Source organism: Geotrypetes seraphini, chromosome 5, assembly GCF_902459505.1.
Source record: "Geotrypetes seraphini chromosome 5, aGeoSer1.1, whole genome shotgun sequence".
Lineage (NCBI taxonomy): Eukaryota > Metazoa > Chordata > Amphibia > Gymnophiona > Dermophiidae > Geotrypetes > Geotrypetes seraphini.
In genome coordinates this window covers 106,425,126-106,446,869 of record NC_047088.1, presented here as the reverse complement: position 1 = coordinate 106,446,869, position 21,744 = coordinate 106,425,126, and the positions used below count along the sequence as shown (strand labels likewise).

At 46.8% G+C, this 21,744-nt stretch overlaps 1 protein-coding gene across 3 annotated transcripts in view; it reads right to left on the bottom strand.

Moving 5' to 3' along the window:
• FBRS (fibrosin) overlaps nucleotides 1-21,744 on the bottom strand; it is a 391,643-nt gene that overhangs the window by 356,624 nt on the left and 13,275 nt on the right. For all 3 annotated transcript variants that reach the window (XM_033944951.1, XM_033944952.1, XM_033944950.1), the window contains exon 2: nucleotides 1,486-1,668. In XM_033944951.1, coding sequence (XP_033800842.1) covers nucleotides 1,486-1,668 — 183 coding nt within the window. The remainder of the gene's footprint in view (nucleotides 1-1,485; nucleotides 1,669-21,744) is intronic.

Sequence of the window (21,744 nt, the reverse complement as noted above, 5' to 3'; positions counted from 1 at the left end):
TGGGCGATCGACGTGGAGATGCTGATGCAGAAGATCCCTCAGCCTCAGTGGTAGATGGAGTTGCAGAATCCGAGTCACCGAATAAATTAAGATCATGAAGCATCGATGGGGACCAATGATGAGATGAGTGTCAATCCGGTGTCGAAGTGTCAACATGTTTGCGTTTGTGAGACACCTTACCAGACTTTATTGGTGTTTGAGCTTTCAATGACCAGGATGATGGAGTTTGGTGCCGAGAGCCTCGATGCTTCGATGTCCTGGTGGAAGACCTGGAGCGTCGTGAGCTAGACTGACGCCGTATAGGCAGGTGGTCGGTGTCATAATATGCCAGACTGGACCTGAACCAGAAGATTCGGTGTTGACACTGGGAGAAGATGCGTCAGGAGTAACATCTGAAAATGCTCCCTGAGCTCATCCCTAACCAAGGCATCGATTTTCTGCTTAAGGATTAGCACCGGTACGGAAGGCTGTAACTTTTTGGCCGGTACTGAAGGTGCAGTGACACAGTCCTGCGAAGAGGAGGCCGATGAAGAGGCACTCACCAATATAGGCGAGATCGGCATGACAAAAAGTCAGAAAACCACGAAGAGCGGGAAGGCAGAGAAAAATTTCAACAGCCGCAGAAACTAAGAAACTGAGGAACCGTGCACCTACGTCGGGTGGGAAGGCACACATGCATGCATGGTGCGGGCTATCGCAAATTTAAAGTGTCCGTACCGGGGCTCCATCGGTGACGTCACCCACATGTGAGAATATCTTGCCTGCTTGTCCTGGGAGAAGAGACTTGTTTGACAGCATTAGCAACTGTTTTGAAAGCCTAAAGTATATGGAACAAGGCTATTTTGGTAATAATTTATGATCATTCATTCATCACATTTGTTGGCAATAAATTACATGGCACATTTGTCAACTTTACATATACAGCCTGATAGAGATAGTACTGACATACATGCAGCTCTCTGTATATATAAATTTGCCTACCGCTGTGCTAACTGTGTCTCACATCCTCTACTGAAAACATTAAGTCCATGATTCAGATGGCACAGAGAAAGCCATAGGGAAATGTGTGTCTAGCTCAGCACTGATAAATTTCATTTGAAGAGCTGGGCCAACTTTGGGTTTGGGTTAATCAATAACAAATTGCTCCTCTAGCATTCAGGCCATTTGCAATAATGGTGGTGGATGCACCTCTATAATCTGAGATTTGTCCTCTAACCTGCACGTATCACTGTATAGGCTGCTTGCATGCGCAGATGCACTCCAGACACAGCCCAAAGAGACAAGGTTTGTGTGGGGCTGTGGTTGGGGGGGAGCAGAATGGGGCGTGGTCATATGTCCTCTTTTCTCAGATGCAAATCTGTTAACCCTAACCTTGAGACACTCACCCCAAATATGCAAGGATATACAACTTTAGCTGTGAAGACATAGCTGGACATATAAACCCCCATCTGGTGCTCTGTGCTCACTCTACCTCCTACTTTTTACCTCTCTCGTTCTTTTCTTGTTCCATCTTCTCAAGTCTCTCTCCCCACTGGCAAGGTTTTGCTCCCTGTCTGAGCTGTTCTCTGGTTCTTCCATCTCCAACCTGTTTTCCTGATTTCGTTTCCTCTTCCCTGTATGTTTCAGTCTGTTCTCTAGCCGTTCAGGAGGTTTAAGATTAACATCTTTCTGCAGAAGACAAAAAGCAAGAGTACATCAGAAACTTGGGGGGGGGGACATTGAATCCTTGCTTCATTTCCACAGCTGGGCAGGGTTCCCAGAAACAATGGTGGCAATATTCATCAGAATCATTAATGCATACAGATTTTCAAGGAAAGGAATAGGAAACCACTCTGCAAAAAAACTCATGCAAGTGGCAGCTCCCACAAAAGCCATTCGTGATTTGGTATTTACATACAAGGAACTACCTTTATTTAATATTAGGTGAATTAACTTATGCATGTAAAAGTTAGAACTATTATTTCTGCCTTCAGACTTGTATGCACAAGTTATATTGATACACAGCTGTTATCTGGGCAGCTTCTGACCTTGCTTCTTTGCATACCCTCATATCCTATCTCACTTTACATGCATATAGACTTTGGTCATATATCACCTGTGTTCAAAGCAAATCATTCAGAGCAGCAAGATTTTACAACCAAGGAACTTCTGTTTAACTTCAGTTTCTATATGTCTCTTGCTCCTCCTTCCCCCAATTACTCTCATTTTCCTTATCCATTAGTGTTCTCTCTCTCTCTCTCTTTCTTCTATAACTTTTAAAAATGCAACAGCTAACAGTTGTCTGTATCCCTTTACAGAGCACCACAGATTATTTTTTTTTTTAAATTATAAAAAAGGATACAAGAACAAAATGAAAGATAACAGTCTTCCAACACAAAAAAAGGTTCCATTGTTTTAAGACCCTCTGAAATACAATATTCACGCAAACTACTCTGTCCATACTTGCACTAACCAAACTGTAACTGGATATGAAAAAATATAGTTATAGCATTCCTTTATGAACCCTATCCCCTCCTTTTTATTTAAAAAAAAAAAAAAAAACACAGACCATTCAAGCCTATTAAAAAGGTAAAATTATGGGCTCCTTTTACTAAGCTGTGATAGCATTTTTAGTGCACACAGCATTTTAGCACGCGCTAAACCCGCGCTACGCGCCAGCTCAATGCTGGTGTTAGCATCTAGCACGCACAGCATTTTAGCGCACCCTATTCCGCACATTAATGCCCTAACACAGCTTAGTAAAGGAGCCCTATGTCTTGCCTGATTTTCTTTAGTCAGCAACACTATTCTATTACATTGGGCGTTATCCCTTCTTACCAGTAGGTGGAAGTAGAGAAAAGATTAACTCTACCAAGATTTTACAATCACTGGTAATATACTGTGTTGTCCCCTGAAGATTCCACTTTGCATCTGCCCAAGCAGGTCTCTATATAATGCAGCCACATCCATCAATCACCACAGCTGCAATGATACACAAGAAGGCATACCAGCACAGTGGCATCTGCTATTCTACATAACCAGGCTACAGCAGTATCACGAAAACCTCATACTGCAGCCAATCTTCTTTTTTTCCCCATAGGGAAAAAATATATATAGGAAGAAAGCAGAGTAAACCCAGAACCACAAATCAAGGTCTTTAAAGGGTAGGATTGCAGAATAGCACCACCGACTAAAGAAAATAAAATTATCAGATAAAGACAATTTTCTCTCTTAGCATCAGCAACACTATTCTGCACAAAAATCAGGATGGAGTCCTACTGAGCAGGGGAATACAATACAATACAGTGTCTTTTATATTGCAATTCTCTACGAGGAATATATGTGGTTTACCATAAGAATTGAGTCAAGATTTTTGATGTTACATTTTTAAACCTGATGTTGTGGCTGTTAGAGGGAGGAGACAAAGGAAAGAAGGATGGCTATAGAGCAAAGAAACAGGTCTTAAATTTCTTACGGAAGTCAAGGTAAGTGGATTGTTTTAGGTATTTCGTCAGTTTGTTCCAGACAAAAGGTCCTTGGTATTCAAAGGTAGCCTCAAACATCTTCCTCTTGTTGAGGTGATGGGAAGGATAGTTTGAACTTGTTGAGGTGATGGGAAGGATAGTTTGAAGCATCGCAATACTTGTGAACCAGCAGGCTATTTTGAATTTGATTTGTTTTTTCATGGGTAGCCTGTGCAGTTCTAATAGCAGACTTCCCCTCTTGTACCAATTCATTTTGAAAATTAGTCTGGCAGCAGTGTTTTGTAGTAGTGGTATTCTCTTGAGTTCTTTCTTTGTAATGCCACAATATAGCACCGTTACTTACCTGTAAACAGATGTTATCCAGAGATAGCAGGCAGATATTCTCACAGATAGGCGACACCATCCATGGAACCTTGGTACCAACATACCCTGGTACTGACTAACTTCTTAGTCTCAAGACCGCCTATATCATGCATGCATGACACCTTCCCATCTGACAGGACCATCAGTTCAATAAAAGCCGAGGGTCACGTGATGCAGCCTGCTTGAGCAGACATGTGAGAGAGGAGCTCTGATCCTACCCTGACTATATCGGCTTTCTTATCTGTTTTTTCTGTGTGTCCCCGGGATTTTCTGGCTTGAGCACTGGGTCGGATGATCGCCCTTGCCTGGAGTGATTTTGGAGCGAGCAGCTGAGCCGGGGTATGCCTATAAAAGCGGCACGAAGCTCCAAGGATAAGCAGCCCTCGACACCTCACAAGATGGTGGCTGAGCCTGCAACTTTCACCATCTCTGCTGGGGAGTGGATACAGGACATCACGAAGTCCGTGTCGGCGGCCTTGGCAGACAGGCTGAACAAGATCCAATCGGCGGTAGAAGAAATGCATGAGAAGTTTGACACCCACAACTGCCATATTGCCAATGTTGAACAGCAGCTGTCTGACCAGGAGAACACGTGCACTGGCCTGACAACGCAGGTGCAGGAGCTGCGATGGCAGACCACGGAGCTTACTGACAAACTGGAGGAATACGAAAATCGTAGCAGGAGAAACAACCTCCGACTTGTGGGTCTGCCGGAAACGGTGAGAGATGCTGACCTGTCCCGTGTTTTCAGCCACTAGTTGCCAGAGAAGCTGGGCTTGACCAGGGAGACTGCACGATTTGAATTTGAGTGGGCCTATCACATTGGCGCTAAATCGCTGGGAGAGGGGAGAGCGCGCACAGCTAAAGTACGCTTCACTAACTAGAGCGAAAAGGAACTCTTCCCCCTGGCTTCAAAGTGCTGCTTTTCAATGACTATTCTGTGCGCGTGGCAGCCCAGCGCAAGCTCATGTCTCCATTTTGCAAAGATCTTCATAACCAAGGTCTTCAGTTCGTGCTGGTGTTCCCGGTGAAGCTGTGAGTGTGGTAGAATGGCAGAGCAACTACTCTTACTACTGTGGAGGAAGCCCGGGCGTTTATGGAGCGGCTTCCTGCCTGATGTACCGCTTTGCTTGTCCCTGTGTGGCCTGCAGGAAGACTTCAGTTTTGCTTGAGGGGCCTGCGTGGCTTGTGGCTGTACCTCTCTGGGGAAGCTAGGGGCTTTGCTCCCGAGGTTTGCTCTTGGACCTTCTGTTCCTGCAGGTCCCCACGTTTGCTGCTGCCTGATTGAGCTTCTTCAGACTAGTCCCCTGCAGCTTTAAGCCAGTCTGGTCGATGGCTGGATAAAAGGCCCTGACGGGGACCTGGGAACGCTCTAACTTGGAGGGCCTCATACTGGACCAGCTACCAATCTTCTCTAGGCCCAAACTGTCTGGTGTGCTCCAGGACTCGGTAGTTTGATTTTCCACTTGCGTTGTTCTGCTTTGTAGGGGAGGGAGATGCAGATCTGTACTTTGTGGTTGGGGGGGCTCCTCTCTGGGTAGGCTGGGGGAAGTGGAATTGGGATTGTATGCTGGGGGTGGCATGCTCTGGGGCAGGGGGGAAGGGGGTTGGGGGTATGGTTGTGGTTTGTCTGGTGTGTGTGGGGGGGGATGTGGGGGAGTGTGGGTGGTAGAGGGAAGAGGTACCGAAGGCAATAGGGTTTGCCGCATCTACTTACACTGCTGTGGAGTTTAGCTGGGAGACTCTGTGTGCATTACTGAACCTTAGTATCCTTTCTCTGTGGGTTTCTGTATTTGTACAGTATGGCTGACCTGGGGCTGCCTTTATTGCAGGAGGGTGACATGTTAGTTTCATTATGCTGTGCTGGTCTCTGGATAATCTGTGGTCATGGCTGATTTGAAGGTCACTATGCTGAATGTGGATGGAGTTAAATCCCCCATTAAGCGCTCACGGATATTGGCCCATCTCCAGAAGTTCGGTACTGATATCGCATACTTGCAAGAGACCCATCTTTCTCAGATTTTGGAGCTGCGTAGGGGAAGTCTACTCTTCTACCTTCAGTGGGAGGCAGCGGGGTGTTGTCATTTTGATGCATAAGCGATTGCCCTTTACTTTACATAAACAAATCCAAGATAGAGAGGAGTGGTTCATTATAGTCATGGGAGAGATTTGGGGACTGAAGCTTCTATTTTGCAGCATCTATGCTCCAAATGTTTACTGTCAAATTCTTTTCCTCTGTCCTTGCTCATCTTTCTGGGTATCCAGACTATCAGTTGAACCTGGGGGGGGGGGGGGGGGTGGCGATCTTAATAGCACTGCTGAACTGGGCATGGATTGTAAACTGCCCAGGCCCAGAACCAAGGACCATGACCTGCGTGGGGTGGGTTTTTTATCACAATATTTGGAAATTGTTGCTGTGTGGCGAGCATTGCACCCCTTTGACACAGATTTTACTTTCTATTCCCACACCCATAAGATATATGCCAGGTTGGACTATCTCCTTCTTGATAAGAGACTGTTTTCTAAGGCCACCAGGGCAGAGATTTTTGAGGTTCTCATTTCTGACCACGCGCCCATAGTGCTCACTTTGATGATGGCCCCTACCCAAAAGGTTCCCTCTTGGATACTGCCCCCCCCCCCCCCACACACACACACATTTGTACCATGTCCGGGATTTTCGGACCATTTTGCAGGCGCGCTGGCTGGACTATCAGATCACTAACACTACTCCGGATGTGGATCCGGCAACTTTTTTGGCTTGCCTCTAAGGCAGTACTGCGGGACCATATAATTGCTTACACGGCTGCTAAATGGAGGGAGAGGCACCAGGAGCTTCTCCGGTTGACTCAGTAGTTGCGCACTTTCTGGCGGGCACATATTGCCACTTTGTCTGAATCGGATCGGTTAGACTATAAAAGTATTCGTAGTAAGATAGAGGACTTGCTTAATCAGCGCACGAAGCAGTCCCTCTAATAACAACGTTACCAACTATCGGTGGGGGAGCAAGGCCAGGAAACTTTTAGCTAACCTGGTCCGTCTCTTCAAGAAGCATCAGGTCATTACGGCCATTCGGGATTCCCATGGGAAGAGGTATGAAGGGGAGCAGCAGATTGCAGAGCAGTTCGTTCGTTCGTTACTTTAGCACTTTGTATGGTGGTAGAACCTTAGACAGGGGTGCCCTGGATACTTTCTTTCAGGGGCTGGGGTTGCCCCAGTTGGCAGAGGAAAAGGCCACTTTTTTGAGTTCTCCGATCATTGGGCAGGAGATGCTGTCGACCATTAAATCCCTTACTTTGGCTAAGGCCCCTGGTCCCGACGGTTTATGTCCGGAATACTATTGACTCTTGCAGGATTTGGTGACGGAGCCACTTAGCGCAATGTATAATGATATAGCTGCCGAGGAGGGTGCCTTCCCAGATAATCTAGCTCATGTAGTACTGATTCCTAAACCGGGCAAGGACCCTGACTTGGTTGGCTCTTTCCAGCCAATCTCCCTGTTAGACCAGGATATTAAGCTACTGGCCATGACAATAGCGCGTCACCTGAATTGTTATCTTCCGCATCTTATACATCCAGACCAGGTGGGCTTCGTGCCAGGGAGATATGCCTCTATGAACCTGATCAAAGTTCTAGGAGCCATCTACGCTCATTCTGGGTGGGGGGGGACAATTCGCAGTTGCTGGGCTGGATATGGAGAAGGCTTTTGACAGCATCTCCTGGGACTATTTCTTTTGGGTTCTGGAGTGTAGTGGCTTTCAAGGGTATTTTATGACCTGGTTAATGGCTTTTTATACTACCCACAGGACCCACTCTTAATTAATGGGGGTCTCACGGAAGCCTTTGGGCTACAGTGCGGTACGCAGCAAGGGTGTTTCCTTTCCCCCCTTCTCTGTCTGCTGGCCATTGAGCCACTGGCTATAAAAATCAATCAGGCAACAGATGTTCAGGGGATACGAGTGGGGGGCTTTGACTGCAAAATTAGTCTCGGTACATTTGCCCAGGGGCTTGGAGGTGATTCGCGCCTTTGGGGAGCTGTCTGGTCTGCAAGTCAGTTTTGGAAAGTCCGAGCTCTTGCTGCTATCTGGGGGTCCCTCAGAGCCCTGGCATGCTTTGTTGCCCAATCCCCCTTCTGCCAAGCGGGTGCGTTACTTGGGCATCTACTTAAGCACTGGCAAGTCCACCCTCTATGCAGCCAATGTCCAACAGCCACTCGAGGCTATTGGAAAACTGTGCCAGACCCGGAAGGACCTCCCGTTAGGGCTTATGGGATGCGTGGCCTTTGTGAAAATGATTCTAGTTCCTAAACTGCTGTATCCCTTTCAGATGATGCCTCTGTGGCTTCGTCACCGGGAGGATCTCCGTTTTAAATAGATTATCTCTCGATTTGGGGGTCCCGGGCCCCTCGGATCAGAGTGCTCAAGCTCTTTTTAGACAAATGCCTCAGGCGTCTCAACGTTCCAGATATACAATGTGGCGGCGCTTATGCGCTGGATTCATGAAGGTTATACAGGGCATGTCTGGTATTTCCCCTTGGGCTGGGCAGAGGGTTGGTGTCACCTGTTTAAATTTGTTAACCTGCTTCATAGCCAGTCTGATCCTACTCGCTAATATCGTACCTCCTCCCAGTTCTTGTTACCTATGCAGAGGGCCTGGCAGTGGTGGAGACGAAGGCAAAGATTGAGCATTATGGTGTCCCCTTTCCTGAAGCTGCAGGGGAACTCTCACTTTGCTCCTGGTTGGGAGCTGCTCAGTGTTTAACGATTGGGCATCATGGGGGTATGGGGCTATGGAGCATGTGCTGGAGCCTCATCCTACCGCTTTTCCCTCCTTTTAACAGCTCTGGACCTGCTAGGGCAGGGGTAGGGAACTCCGGTCCTCGAGAGCCTTATTCCAGTCGGGTTTTCAGGATTTCCCCAATGAATATGCATTGAAAGTAGTGCATGCAAATAGATCTCATGCATATTCATTGGGGAAATCCTGAAAACCCGACTGGAATATGGCTCTCGAGGACTGGAGTTCCCTACCCCTGCACTAGGGTCTTTCCCACTGCTATCTCTTCTCGTACTTCCAGGTCCAACATTATTGGGAGGTTGAACGTCGAGGGCATGGAGGGCGTGGACCAAGGGTAAGCTTGATACTATTTTCTCAGCTACGCCACCACAACTTAATACTCTATCCTACTGGTACAGATTGTTGAAATCCTCTATTCCTTTATCGGTCATTGGAGCACTGCAGGCGCATTGGGAAGAGGACCTCGGACAACACATCTCTGAGCCACAGTTCTTGAAATGTTTCAAGACCTTATATGCCTTTACTAAATCTGCTGATTTTCAGGAACTTCAATACAATGTCCTTCACAGAGCTTATATTACCAGACAGAAAGGGAAGTGCCTTGGGCTTTGGGAGGGTGACCTCTGTGTTAAGTGTCACTGTTTGGTTGGTACTTACCTCCATTCTTTTCTGGAGTGCTCCAAATTGTCCATCTGGGGAAAGGTGCTTCCCCTTCTCGAGAAGGTATGTCATCGCCCTGTTGAGTCCTGTTACTGGGGTTTCAGGAGCCCCTTTGGGCGCAGGGTTTCACTATCCTCCAATGCAGGTTTATATATAATGCTCTCCTCTTGGTTAAATAGCTGATTTTGACCTACTGGGTCTCGGAGGACACCCCACCGGAGGCTCAATGAAAGAGCAGAGTTCAGGAATTGGCCCTCTTTGAGATTCAAGCTTATACCTTAACCACACATCAGGCTGTGCAACATTATGTCACCCTGTGGGAGAGTTTGCGTGACCTGGTGTCTCCCTGAGGGGACCTTGGTTTGCCTTGCTTGTTTGTCCACCCCCCCATGTATTCTTTGTCCGCACCTTTGATCTTTAGGTACATCTGGGAGGGTAGGGGGGGTTGGGGGCCTTTTGTGGTGGGGGGGGGGTCTGTGTTTGGTATGCGTGTTGTGGAGATGGGTGTGTCTGAGTTTGCGTGGGATGTAGTGTGCATGTAGTTTGTGAGTTTGGAGGTTTATGGAAAAAATTATGTTCTTACCTGTTAATTTTCTTTCCCTTAGACGCAGCAGATGAATCCAGAGACCAATGGGATAGCCCACATCTACAAGCAGGCGGAGATAGAGAAACTGATTAACAGGTGGTCCTATTGGCTGGCACTCCTCCTGTTTATCCAGTATAGCTCCTTGCCCAAGCATCCGTAACCATCAAGAGGCATAGCATGTAAAAAACTTCTTTCCCATAACAAATCTCAAAATGCAATACAGAAAACAACCTGCCATAATAACAAACTGCGAAAGTTGCAAAAGAAAAACCCGAGAGACAATATCCAGAAAGAGTGGGACTCTGGATTCATCTGCTGCGTTCAAGTTCAAGTTTATTAGGATTTGATATACCGCTTATCAAGGTTATCTAAGCGGTTTTTACAATCAGGTACTCAAGCATTTTCCCTATCTGTCTCAGTGGGCTCACAATCTATCTAACGTACCTGGGGCTATAGAGGACTGAGTGACTTGCCCAGAGTCACAAGGAGTAGTGCGGGGTTTGAACCCACAACACCAGGGTGCTGAGGCTGTAGATCCAACCACTGCGCCACACACTCCTCTAAGGGAAAGAAAATTAACAGGTAAGAACATAATTTTTCCTTCCCTAGAAACAGCAGCAGATGAATCCAGAGACCAATGGGATGTAGCAAAGCAATCCTCAATCTGGGTGGGAAGCAAACGCCACCTCCGCAACAACCAAAGCACAAAACGCCCCTACCGCATGCGCCCCCACATCCAAGCAGAAATGCGGAGAGAAAGCTCTCTCGGAAGACCAATTAGCCACGAGACAAATCTCCTCCAAGGAAAAAACCTCTGGGCCGAGCCCAAGAAGTAGCCATTGCTCCGGCGGAATGGTCATGAAGTTCTTTCGCCAACCGCTTCCCTGCCAGCAAGCAAGCATAAAGAATGTCCTCTTGGACCCATCGAGCGATGGAGGCTTCGGACGCCACCATACGTTTGAGGCGTCCCTTGAAGAATACAAAAAGGCAATATAAACAACTAAAAGTCGTTAGAAACCGAGCTCGCGGAGAACGCTACATACGTACCAAAAAATGCAGTGAATAAAAGCACTGCTCCCAATTTCTCCTCCCAGGAAGAAGGAAGGAAAAGGGAGCATGACATAAAAGAAAGGATGACACCCCCCTAGAAAGAAATAGTGGTACCATCCGAACTGATATCCCATATTTCGGAAATCAGAAATAGGAATCCCCGTTGAACAAGGCCTGCAACATAGAAAACTGCAGAGCTGAAGCCATGGCCACAAGAAACCCCATGTTCAATGGCACAGCCCTTTAGAGTCCCAAAAGACAAGGATGAAATGAAGCCTTCGGTAAACTGAGAAGAAGTACGTGAAGATTGTACTCCAAACCGGGCTTTCTAAGAGGCGCATGAATATACCGCACTCTGTATAGGAACTGAACTACATGAAGCTGAGAAGTAAGCGAAGCTCAATATACCTAGCCCTTGTAACAAGCCAAGAATGGCACTAGAAGCTGAAGGGAATTGAATGCTAAGCCCTCGGCAATACCCTTGTGCCAAAAAGGAACTCTGGAGTGGTTCAAACGTTAAGAAGCACCCAAGAAAGGAAAAACCTCCAAAAGGAAGCAGAAGCCACAGGAGAAGACATCCGTAGCACCTGGATAAGAGAAGAAACAATCTGCTTCGCATAACCCTTACACGTCAGCCAAGATTTTTCAAAAAACTAGGTCATAATATTAAAATAGTACAAATATCCATGTTGATCGGACCCTAGGCGAGCAAAGCCGGAGATACCAGGAAACTTCTTAGTCCAGCTGTCGAAAGACTCATCAAATCCGCATAGTAAGGATGGCGCCGCCAATCCAGAGATTCTACAAATACTGTGCCCGGAAAGTGAGCTCGAGATGGCAAATCCAAGCCATCATCAGCCAGCGGAAAACACTGAAAAAGAGAAGGCAGAGGCGAGAAAGGAGCCATGCAGCTACCCCCTCTAACTCCCACTCCCTGGGCCCGCCGAAGAAGCTAAGAAGCTTAGAATTGAGAGACGAGGCCATGAGGTCTAGGTCAAGGAGATCTCATGTCCATAAAAAGAGCTAGAATGCCTGAGTCACAAATCTCAATATCCAGGATGTAGAAGATTACACTATTACTAACATGCACACTTTCCAGAGCGTACACAGCATTGTACACTGTAACATACAAGAAATGGGCCATGCTCAGATTCTGCGGAGAGAAAGTCTATCCAAACTCTTATCCTGATCCATAAAAGGATCTGCCAACAGAAGACGAAGATGAGAGTCCACCCATTGAAGCACAACAACTTCACCTGCCAACTGAGTACAACACCTACTGCCCAAGCTGTAGAGAAATACCCCCATCCTAATACTGACCAAAAGGACCCTCAGCGGTAATCCGTAAGAATGATCTGAAGCTCCTGAAAGGTAGTCTGACCCTGCTCAAGAGTAGAAGAATGAACAAGTACTGAGTCGCCTCTGAAGACCATACTCCTGGAGCTGAGGATGGAAGCCACCAAGCCCCCCAACCCGACAGCCCGGGATGGTCGGTGGTCATGAGCTAGTCCAGCAAAGACCGAGGCATGCCTTGAAAAGAGAAATCGCGCTGAGCCACCAAATCATACAGAGCGATGCAGGAGGAGCATACCAAATAATTGGAGCCCTGAGATACCGGGAACCACTGGAACAAAAGCGACTGCTGAAGCGTAAGAAGGGGAAAGCAAGCCAAAGTTCCCAGTGGAGTCAGCAATATGGATCCCAGAAACTGTACAGAATCCCATACTCTTGGTCATGGTAAGCGAAGAAGAATGCCAATCTGAGACCGAGACCCCACGCCCAAGTCTCCGGAAAGAAACACCTGTCTCTCCTATATGAATAAAAACATCACCCCGATATACCTATAAATAGTACAGGAGAAAAGAGCGCTGTGCAAATTCGAAGATGCACGTGTAAAGAACTGAGGAAAAGATACCACCCTTTTCGTGTCAGTCAAATGGCCCGACTGGAAGTCGTCCGAATCAAGCAGTCAGTCAAGAAGAAATTAGATGAATCGCCTGGTAGCGCCAAAACGGTACCACCGCCCACATCACCTAAAACGTTCGTGAAGCCTTGGGTAGGCAAAATGGCATGTGCCAAAACCGAAAGCGCTGCTCCAAGAGAGGCAGGCAAACCAAGTGCCGATTCGGAGTCCATAGAGAAAATGTAAATATACTCCAAGGTTGTCTGCAGAAATGTGTAACCCCGAGAAACCAATTCAGCAGAATGGGATCCAGCCTTCCCAATGCCCCCGTCTCGGGCACCATGCAGTAAGTGGAACAACGTCCCTTAGTTCCCGAAGAACTACAAGAACTGTCCTGAGGACCAGTAACACTGAAAAGGGAAACACAAAACATAGAGACTCCAAGAACGAACTGGAAACCTAAGGAGGATGCAAAGATGCAAGCATCCTAAAAAATCTTCACAGCCCCCTGACCTGACATTATAGCATCTTCTCCCTCATGAGAAAGCCTGAAGAGTCATTGGAAGAAGTCAAGATCCCCTCAGAATGAAGTGCAGAAGGTCAGGGAATGGCAGGATGAGACTGTAGGATCTGCAAGAAGATTCTCCTAGGAAAAATCAAGTTTCATAATGTAAAGAGGAATATACTGGAACCATGAAAACAGTACTAACCCCATGCAACATGAGCGAAATACGTATGTCCTTTAAAGTGAATACGTACTAGACTCAATCAAGATGCTGCCTCTACCGCCCCGTGGAAAACAACAGCATCCTTACAGGTATCAGACAAAGCTCACATCGCTAATGAGAGCTTCAGGGATGAGACTAACAGCCACATAGCGCGTGATCCTCTGCGGGTTTGATAGAATAGGTAACTGGCTCCTGGGTAAAAGGAGCTGTACAGCCCTTCCTGTCTGGTCGGGGGGCCCATCTAGCATGTGCCATGAGAAAATGGTGACAGGAGAAACCAGCGTGATAAGCATGGAAATCTGAAGTCCAGGCCCCCTCAGAAATAGAGAAAGAGAGTCCTGGCCGCAGGAAGATGCGCAGTGTCATTATGCCCATAGAGACAGCCCGAACTTGGAAACTGTTTGTACTACCTTTAGGCATATATATCCTGTGCCACTACTAGACACATGCAGCTCAGCACAGAGGCCAAAATAAGGACAGTTACCAACAGACAAAGGCTCAATCTGCAGGGACCCCAAGAGAGACAATGAGATACCTGTGTGAAATACAGGGCATTATCTTACTGCTGATCTCACCGTGCCGTGAGTTGCCGTATGTCGCCCCAGTTCAGAGACAAACCGAGACTGGGTGACCTAGCACAGGTCAGAGTCTCTCTGATAAACCCCTTGAGTGCTAACCCCAGAGTCCGATTAAACAAGCAGCTTCCTTCAAGGGAATACAGCAGGAACACAGAAATAGACATATAAATCTGCCCAAGCTTGTCCCAAAGCTGGTGAAACACATACAACTTGTCTGAACCGGAAAGGAGAGAAGCCCCGGCATACCCTGACCAAAGTCAGCTGGAAACAAACTACCGGAACGCTGCAGCTCTCCCACTATCGCCGGAGACCCAAGAGCACGCCTGATTCTCGCTGACACATGGCCGCTGCATCAACACTCCTAGAAACATAGTCGGATTCAAGCCCTGCAAAATTTACCCTGCCGCAGCTTACATAGAAAGAAAATCAGACTCAGGGAATAACCAGAAGAACGGCCCACAGCGCCGGAAAAAAACATGTCCCATCTCATGCGCGCTGCTATAAACCGGCACCTGCACAATCAGCTGCACATGGCCGTGACAAACACCGATGAAAGAGAGCCTCAGAATAAACAGGACTACTATTGCTACACTGAAACCCAACAATGAGAACAAGTGCGAGCATGAAATCGCACCGCTACTGCCGCGCTGTAACCAACAAGGAAACCAAGCGCGTGCATGCAAAGAGCGGGAAGTCCCGGCTCCCTCCACGGATTTCTAGTCATAAAACTTAGCCTCAATAAAATATCCATGCCTTAAATGTACGTTGACCGAACCCACATTACTAAGACTCCCAAACAGAACCTGAAGTTCAACCGACAGTAAAAAACCAGACATACTCACAAGCTTGTTGTTAGGGCCGGTTGAAGCCAGTAAAAAATGGTTGATCAGCAGAATGGAGGAACTGTGGTCTCTTTTTTTTTTACAGAGAAGGGAAAGAAGAAAAAAAATTGAGACCCAGTCAGACCCTCTATCACTGGAGGGAGGGTGAGGCAGGGACCTGGGGGGGCCCAGGTGTAACCCCTAAAGCCGGCACCATTCAGCCGGACACCCCTGTCTCACTGAAGAGAAAATCTCAACAGGAGAAATAGCATTGCCAGCTCACTGAAGAGAAACCTCAACAGGAGAAAATAAAGTTCCAATCACAGCCAGAATTCAGGAGCTAGTTGAATAGCGACCTTTTCCTGCTGGGAGATAGAGAATACTGGATAAACAGGAGGAGTGTCAGCCAATAGGACCACCTGTTAAATCAGTTTCTCTATCTCCGCCTGCTGGTAGATGTGGGCTATCCCATTGGTCTCTGGATTCATCTGCTGCTGTTGCTAGGGAAATTAAAAATTAGTGGATAGGGGCATGTTTCTTCTGTTTGCAACAATTCCTTGCTGTCCCTGTACTGAGTTGATGGTTCTGGGAGTGGTTTTGAGTTGTCTTTAGTTTCAGAGCACTGGTTCATCCTCTGGGGGGTTCTTTCCCGAGAAGGGACTTGTTGATTTTGATTGCTTCCACTGCATTTGCTCTTGCTAGCTTTTGTTGTATAACCATATCTTGTATTTCTCCTTGTCATGCTCTGTGCAACTTGCAATTTTTGTACCCTTTCAATAAACATATGTTTAAAAAACAAACAAACTAAGAATCCAACTAGGGGAGGTGGGAAGGTTGTGAGAATATCTGCCTGCTGTCCCTGAATAATACCCATTACAGGTAAGTTAACAGTGCTTTATCGCAGGATAAGCAGGCAGCATATTATCACAGATAGGAGTCCCTAGCTACTTTGGAGGGATGGAGGGAAGTTGGCACTTACTCAGAGAATTAATTTTGTAGAACTGTTTGGTCGAACTGACTGTCCTGTCTGGAATGAGTCTCCAGAAAGTAATTGGGAAGTGAAAGAATGAACTCAGGACCAAGTGGCTGTCTTACATAAGTCCTCAATAGGAGTGGAATGGAGAAAACCAACCAAAGCTACCATTGCTCTAACTTTGCGAACTGCGACACCACCTTCCAGCGGTAGCCCAGCACAAACATAGCAGAAGGAGATGCAATATGCCAACTATGTAGAAATTGTTCTCTTGGTAACCAGAGTTCCCAGTCTGTTAGGATCAAATGAGAGGAATAGCTGAGTAGGAGGTTCTATGAGGCTTTTTTCAATCCAAGTAGTAAGCTAAAGCATATTTACAGTCCAATGTATGAAGTGCAGCTTCACCCAATGAGTATGTGGTCATGGAAAGAAGTCAGGCAGAACTATAGACTGGTTGAGGTTGAATTCCAAAATTACTTTTGGTACTTAGGATCATTCCGTCATGGTAGAAAGTTGTACAAGGTGGATCTGAAACTAGTGTTTGAAGTTCACTGATGCACCGAGCTAAAGTGATGCAAATCAGGAAGACCACTTTCCACATGAGATATGTGAGAGATGAAAATGCCAATGGTTCAAATGGTGGCTTTATGAGAGTAGAAAGTACAACACTGAGGTCCCCAGAAACTAGAGGGGCTTTAATTGGATGATTCGGTGCATCAGTTCCTTCATAAAATTTGGAAACCAATGAGTATGTAGCCAGAGGTTTAATCATAGAGATGAATGTGAATGGCCCTGATGTGCATTCCAACTGAAGTAGTCTTTAGACCCGAGTCTGAAAGATGTAAAAGATAGTCCAATAACGATGACAGGGGACACGTATCTGGAAGTAAAGCAAGCTGAAGAGAGTCCACTTAAAGTGATAGCAATGCTGTGTGGATGGTTTCCTGGCAGCAACTAGGATAGCCGATACCGGAGCAGAGAGATTGAAATCATTTATTCGCTGGGAGAGAGGTACCAGGGTGTTAGAGCTAGCAAACTTAGATTGGGGTGGAGTAGGGACCTTTCGTTCTGAGTAAAAAGAGTTGTGATGATGTAATGATGGGATCAGAACTGTTTTAAATGGTTTTATTAATAGAATTGTAAACATATTTTTGTATTGTGGTAAACTGCTATAACACCTTTTAGCCTTTAGCAGTATATCAAGTAATACATCAAATCAACTACATGTGCAACTGATCTTACTCACCATTCTAGGAGGCTGGGCACGGAATTTCTGTCACGTGCAACTTCTAGGGGGCATGGCAGTAGGTTGTGCATGGGCGGATCAATGGTGTGGCAAAAGTTAGGTGCACAGGTTATAGGCCATTATTGAGATAGCTTGGGGAAATTCACTGCTTATTCCAAGGATAAGCTGCATAAAATCTGTTTACTACTTGGGATCTAGCTAGGTACATAGGATCTGGATTATCCACATTTGGAAACAGGATACTAGGATTGATGGGCCTTCGGTCTGTCCCAGTTTGGCAGTTCTTATGGGTAAATCTGCAAAGGGATGAGCTCCCTGACACTGAGTTGAAGTCGAAGAGAAAATTAGGACTGTTTTGGCCATCTCGGAGCAATGAGAATCATTATGGCTGGTTCCTGTTTGAGTTTGAAGAGAAGTTCCCTATTAAGGGAATTGGAGGATAGGCATTAAAAAATCGGTCTGTCCAACCCAACAGGAAGGAACCGGATTCCAGGTGATGCAGCAAGTGTAGTCTGTAGAAGTTTGTGATTGATTGGAGACTCAAACAGATCTATCTGAGGGGTTCCCTAGGTGGAGATGTATTGAACTGTGGTCGTGTTCAGGGACCACTCGTGTGGCTGAAGGTATCTGCTCAGCTTGTCTACCAATATGTTCTGCTTGCCTGCTAGGTATACTGCTTTTATTTTTTTTTAATTCTTTATTCATTTTTAAACTTTCAAGTATACAAAAATTCATAATAAACACTATTAATTAGACCACTTGAACATCTTATCATTGTATCCTATAAATGTAAATGCAACCCTCCCCCCACCCTCCCTCTAATCCCATTATTCATTATAAGATCATAAACCCTACAATTGGTATACTGCTTTGAGAAAGAGGTTTCGTGAAATAGCCCAAATCTAGACTTGAATCGCTTCTTTGCAAAGGAGAGATCCTCTGCCCCCTTGTTTGTTGACATAGTACATAGCAACTTGATTGTGCGAATTAGGACCACTTGATTGAGAAGGCGATCCCGAAATGTGTGTAGCACTCTGCGAATTGCTCGCAGTTCTAGTAGATTGATATGAAAGGATTATTCTTGAACAGTTCAAGCCCCTTGAGTACAAAGACTATCTAGATGAGCTCCCCATCCAGACATGGATGCATCTGTTAACATCTTCTGATGCGGGGAACATGACAAAGCAAGCCCCTGGAGAGATTGGTTGGGACAAGCCACACTGCAGAGACTGACAAAGAAGTGAGGTGACTGAGTTGGTGGGAAAGCGGATCCGTGACCTGAGACCATTGTGAAGCAAGAGTCCACTGGGGATCCCTGAGATAAAGACAGGCAAACGGAGTGACATGTACTGTGGAAGCCATGTGCCCTAAGAGATGCATCATGTGACATACTGAAATGGTTTGCTAAGTAATCACTTGGCTGCAGAGGCAAATTAGGTTGTTGAGCCTCTGCTGGAAGTCTTCTGATGTTTGGTAAAATAAGTTGTGTAAAGATTGTAACAATCTTTATGGAAAATCAATAAAAAACATTTATATATAAAACATGAGCAGAAAAGACAAGCTCCTACAACCTGGCTTGTAGGAAGAAAGATTAATGTTCACAGGGACAGTGATGAGGTAAGAGGGGGAGGGGTTTAAGCCTCTGAAGTTTCCTAGAAAGTCCTGGCGGGTGGAGGGAAATAACCCACTGGTTCCAGAATAAAGTGGGATTGTACAAGAATAGCTACACTGCTTTTACCAGCCATGGAGCATATAAAAGGTATCACTGAAAATATTACACCAGTTCCTAGAATGCCAACACATCTCTTAATGGGAAATAAACAAGATTTTCTACGCAAACTATATAACAGAATATTACATCTCAGTCATATATACACAGAACCTCACCAAATGCAAAATAAATGACATTTCTTACTCTTTTTCCTCCCTTCTGCATGATCCAGCATGTTTTCCTCTCTTTTCCTAGCCTCCCATTTCCAGTATCTCACCTTTCCCACCACCTCTGCCCCTAGTCCAATACCGAGCTCCCTATTCTTTGCTCCCCCTTCCTCCCATCATCTAGCATCTCACTCTCCTGCATCGATAAACAACCCTCCCCTCCCCATAAGATGGCACTTCCTCTGTGTACATTTCAATGTAATTTTCCCCTTCAGAGCAACATATTAAGTTGCCATACCCCTACAGAAAGGTAAAATTATGTCCTTATCTGATAATTTTCTTTCCTTTAGTCACAGCAGATGAATCCAGAGACTAGTGGGATTACGTCCATCAACCAGCAGGTGGAGATGCACAGTCTCCTGGCCAACCAGTATAGGTCTTCTCAAAGCAGTTGAAATAAAGCACATAAAAGGCATGAAACTTATAAACATAAGACACATATGCAACTTCTTTCCCTTATATGCGCTACCCGAACTATTGATGCAATTGCAGCCGAAAGGCATGTCGAAACCGTGCCTGAGAGCGACAGACGCCACAACAGGGTAGGGCTCTGGATTCATCTGCTTTGACTAAAGGTTAAGAAAATTATCAGGTAAGGACATACTTTTACCTTCCTTGTCATCAACAGCAGATGAATCCAGAGACTAGTGGGATGTACCAAAGCAATCCTCACATAGGGAGGGAAATAAACAAGCAAACGTGAAATCCCTCGCCCCCAAATCCTGCCCTGTAGCACACATCTAAGGAGATACTAAATTCAAGAGAGTATGTCCCCCTCGATCATACAGAGGCTAAGCCCCCATAGCACATGTGAGCAGGAGCAATCCTCGCCTGAAAGCACCATGCTGTGGAAACCACCGCTACAGTGCCCCTCCATGAATAGTATGAGTGCAAAGCAGCATCCTATCATGACCACCAGGCCCCAATAACCTCCTGTGGAATGCAACCATCATGTCTGGCAATGATGCTTAGCTGATGCCATAACCCATGAGCACCGCCACAGACCAGACCCTCTTTCCCTTGCAAGTTTCTAGGGCACCAAGCCTGGAAACGTGACAAGTGAAGACTCCCCAAAGTCCATAGAGCTCCCCAAAGCCCAAAGTCCATAGAACTCCCACAGGAGGCAAACTGCTGACCAAACACAAAAAGAATGCCAGAGGAGAGGCAAGGCATCCCCTTGTAGCCAGACACAATTCTGTACCCAGGCCAAGTGTGTCTTTCCCAGAGTCCCAAAGAGATACAGCAACACCCTCGGACACTGAGGTAGCTGATCCAACCTCTAGTCCACTCCTCCACATGCATGAACCCAGGAGTGGAAAGAATAAACTCTGAGCAAGAGAGAAAGAGCTGTGAATTAGCCTGCCACTACCTAGCCACACCTAACTGTCAGCCGGCCGGGACTAAACAAAGTACACTAGGCCGCCAGCGAAATGGCACCCCGGCTAAGGCCATGTGGTGGCGACTGGGGCCGGCCAGTTAGTAGTGGCAAAGGCAGCGCCGCAAAAGCGGCGTCCCTCCTCCGAGAAGAGGAAGACTGACAGCGGTGACGTCGGTAGCTAAAGCAACAACCCCCCTCACCGTGGCGGGAGGGAAGGGCCCTGGTTAACCACCCTCAGGCCTCCTACCACCCGCTGCTGCCTGACCTAGCTGCAAGCCAGTAGCCGCGCGCAACTACGGCCGAATCAGCCTCAGGTTCCCTATGCGGGAAAGGAGTAAAAAATTAAAAAAAAAAAAACCTCCTACTGGTGCCTTTCCAAAGAGAACGTCGAACTCTGTAGCTCCATGCTCACAGAATGAGTGAGCTTAAAGGATTCATGTATCCAGGTTCTTCAGGGGGAGGGTGTGGAAAGGACCTGGAAGCCCAGGTGTTGCTCCCCAAAGTTGGCATCGTACAGCCAATAATCCGCAACTCAACCGAGGCCTAAGCCAAAGGGACCTATCTCATCTGAGGCCTAAGCCCCAGGAATATTTCTCCTCTGAGTTCTAAGCCCCAGGAATATTTCTTACCTGAGGCCTAAGCCACTGGAACATCTCTTACCTGAGGCTTAAGCCTCCCCAGCCAGGGACTCCGGGAGAGAAGAGGAGCTACCCACACTGAAAACAGTGTAGCCTCCTGCCGCTGACCTAACTCTGCTGCGGTTGCCCCTCGCTGACCCAGTCCTGAGACAAGCAGAAACTTGGCAGTGGAGCACAGAGTTGAGCCTCCCTCCAAAACGCCCCTGGGCCGAATAGGATGGGTCCCTGCCACACATTAGAGAACAACTTGGGAGAAAAAACCCCCACTGAGCCCAACCATTGCATCAGCTACCACGGCTGCCTAAGATTGCCGACACGTCCGACTCTAACACACTGAAGGCCGCAGCCAATGTTGATTAGATTCAGCCCCAGGGAGAAAACCGTGAATGCTGCGGCACTCCCCACAGCTTAAGAGAAAATACGCACTCGTCCTGCGCTCGGAAAGAAGCAACTCCTTGCCAGAATATTAATCATCCCCCCCCCCCCCGGAGCTTTCTGCACCATTAAAACAACACAGTCTGAAAGAGCTCCAACGCTTATCCCAGCCCAAACACTGTCCTCGGTTGGCCTACCAAATTCCATAAGCTATAACAAAAAATACATCCCTGCGATACCAAACCAGCAGTC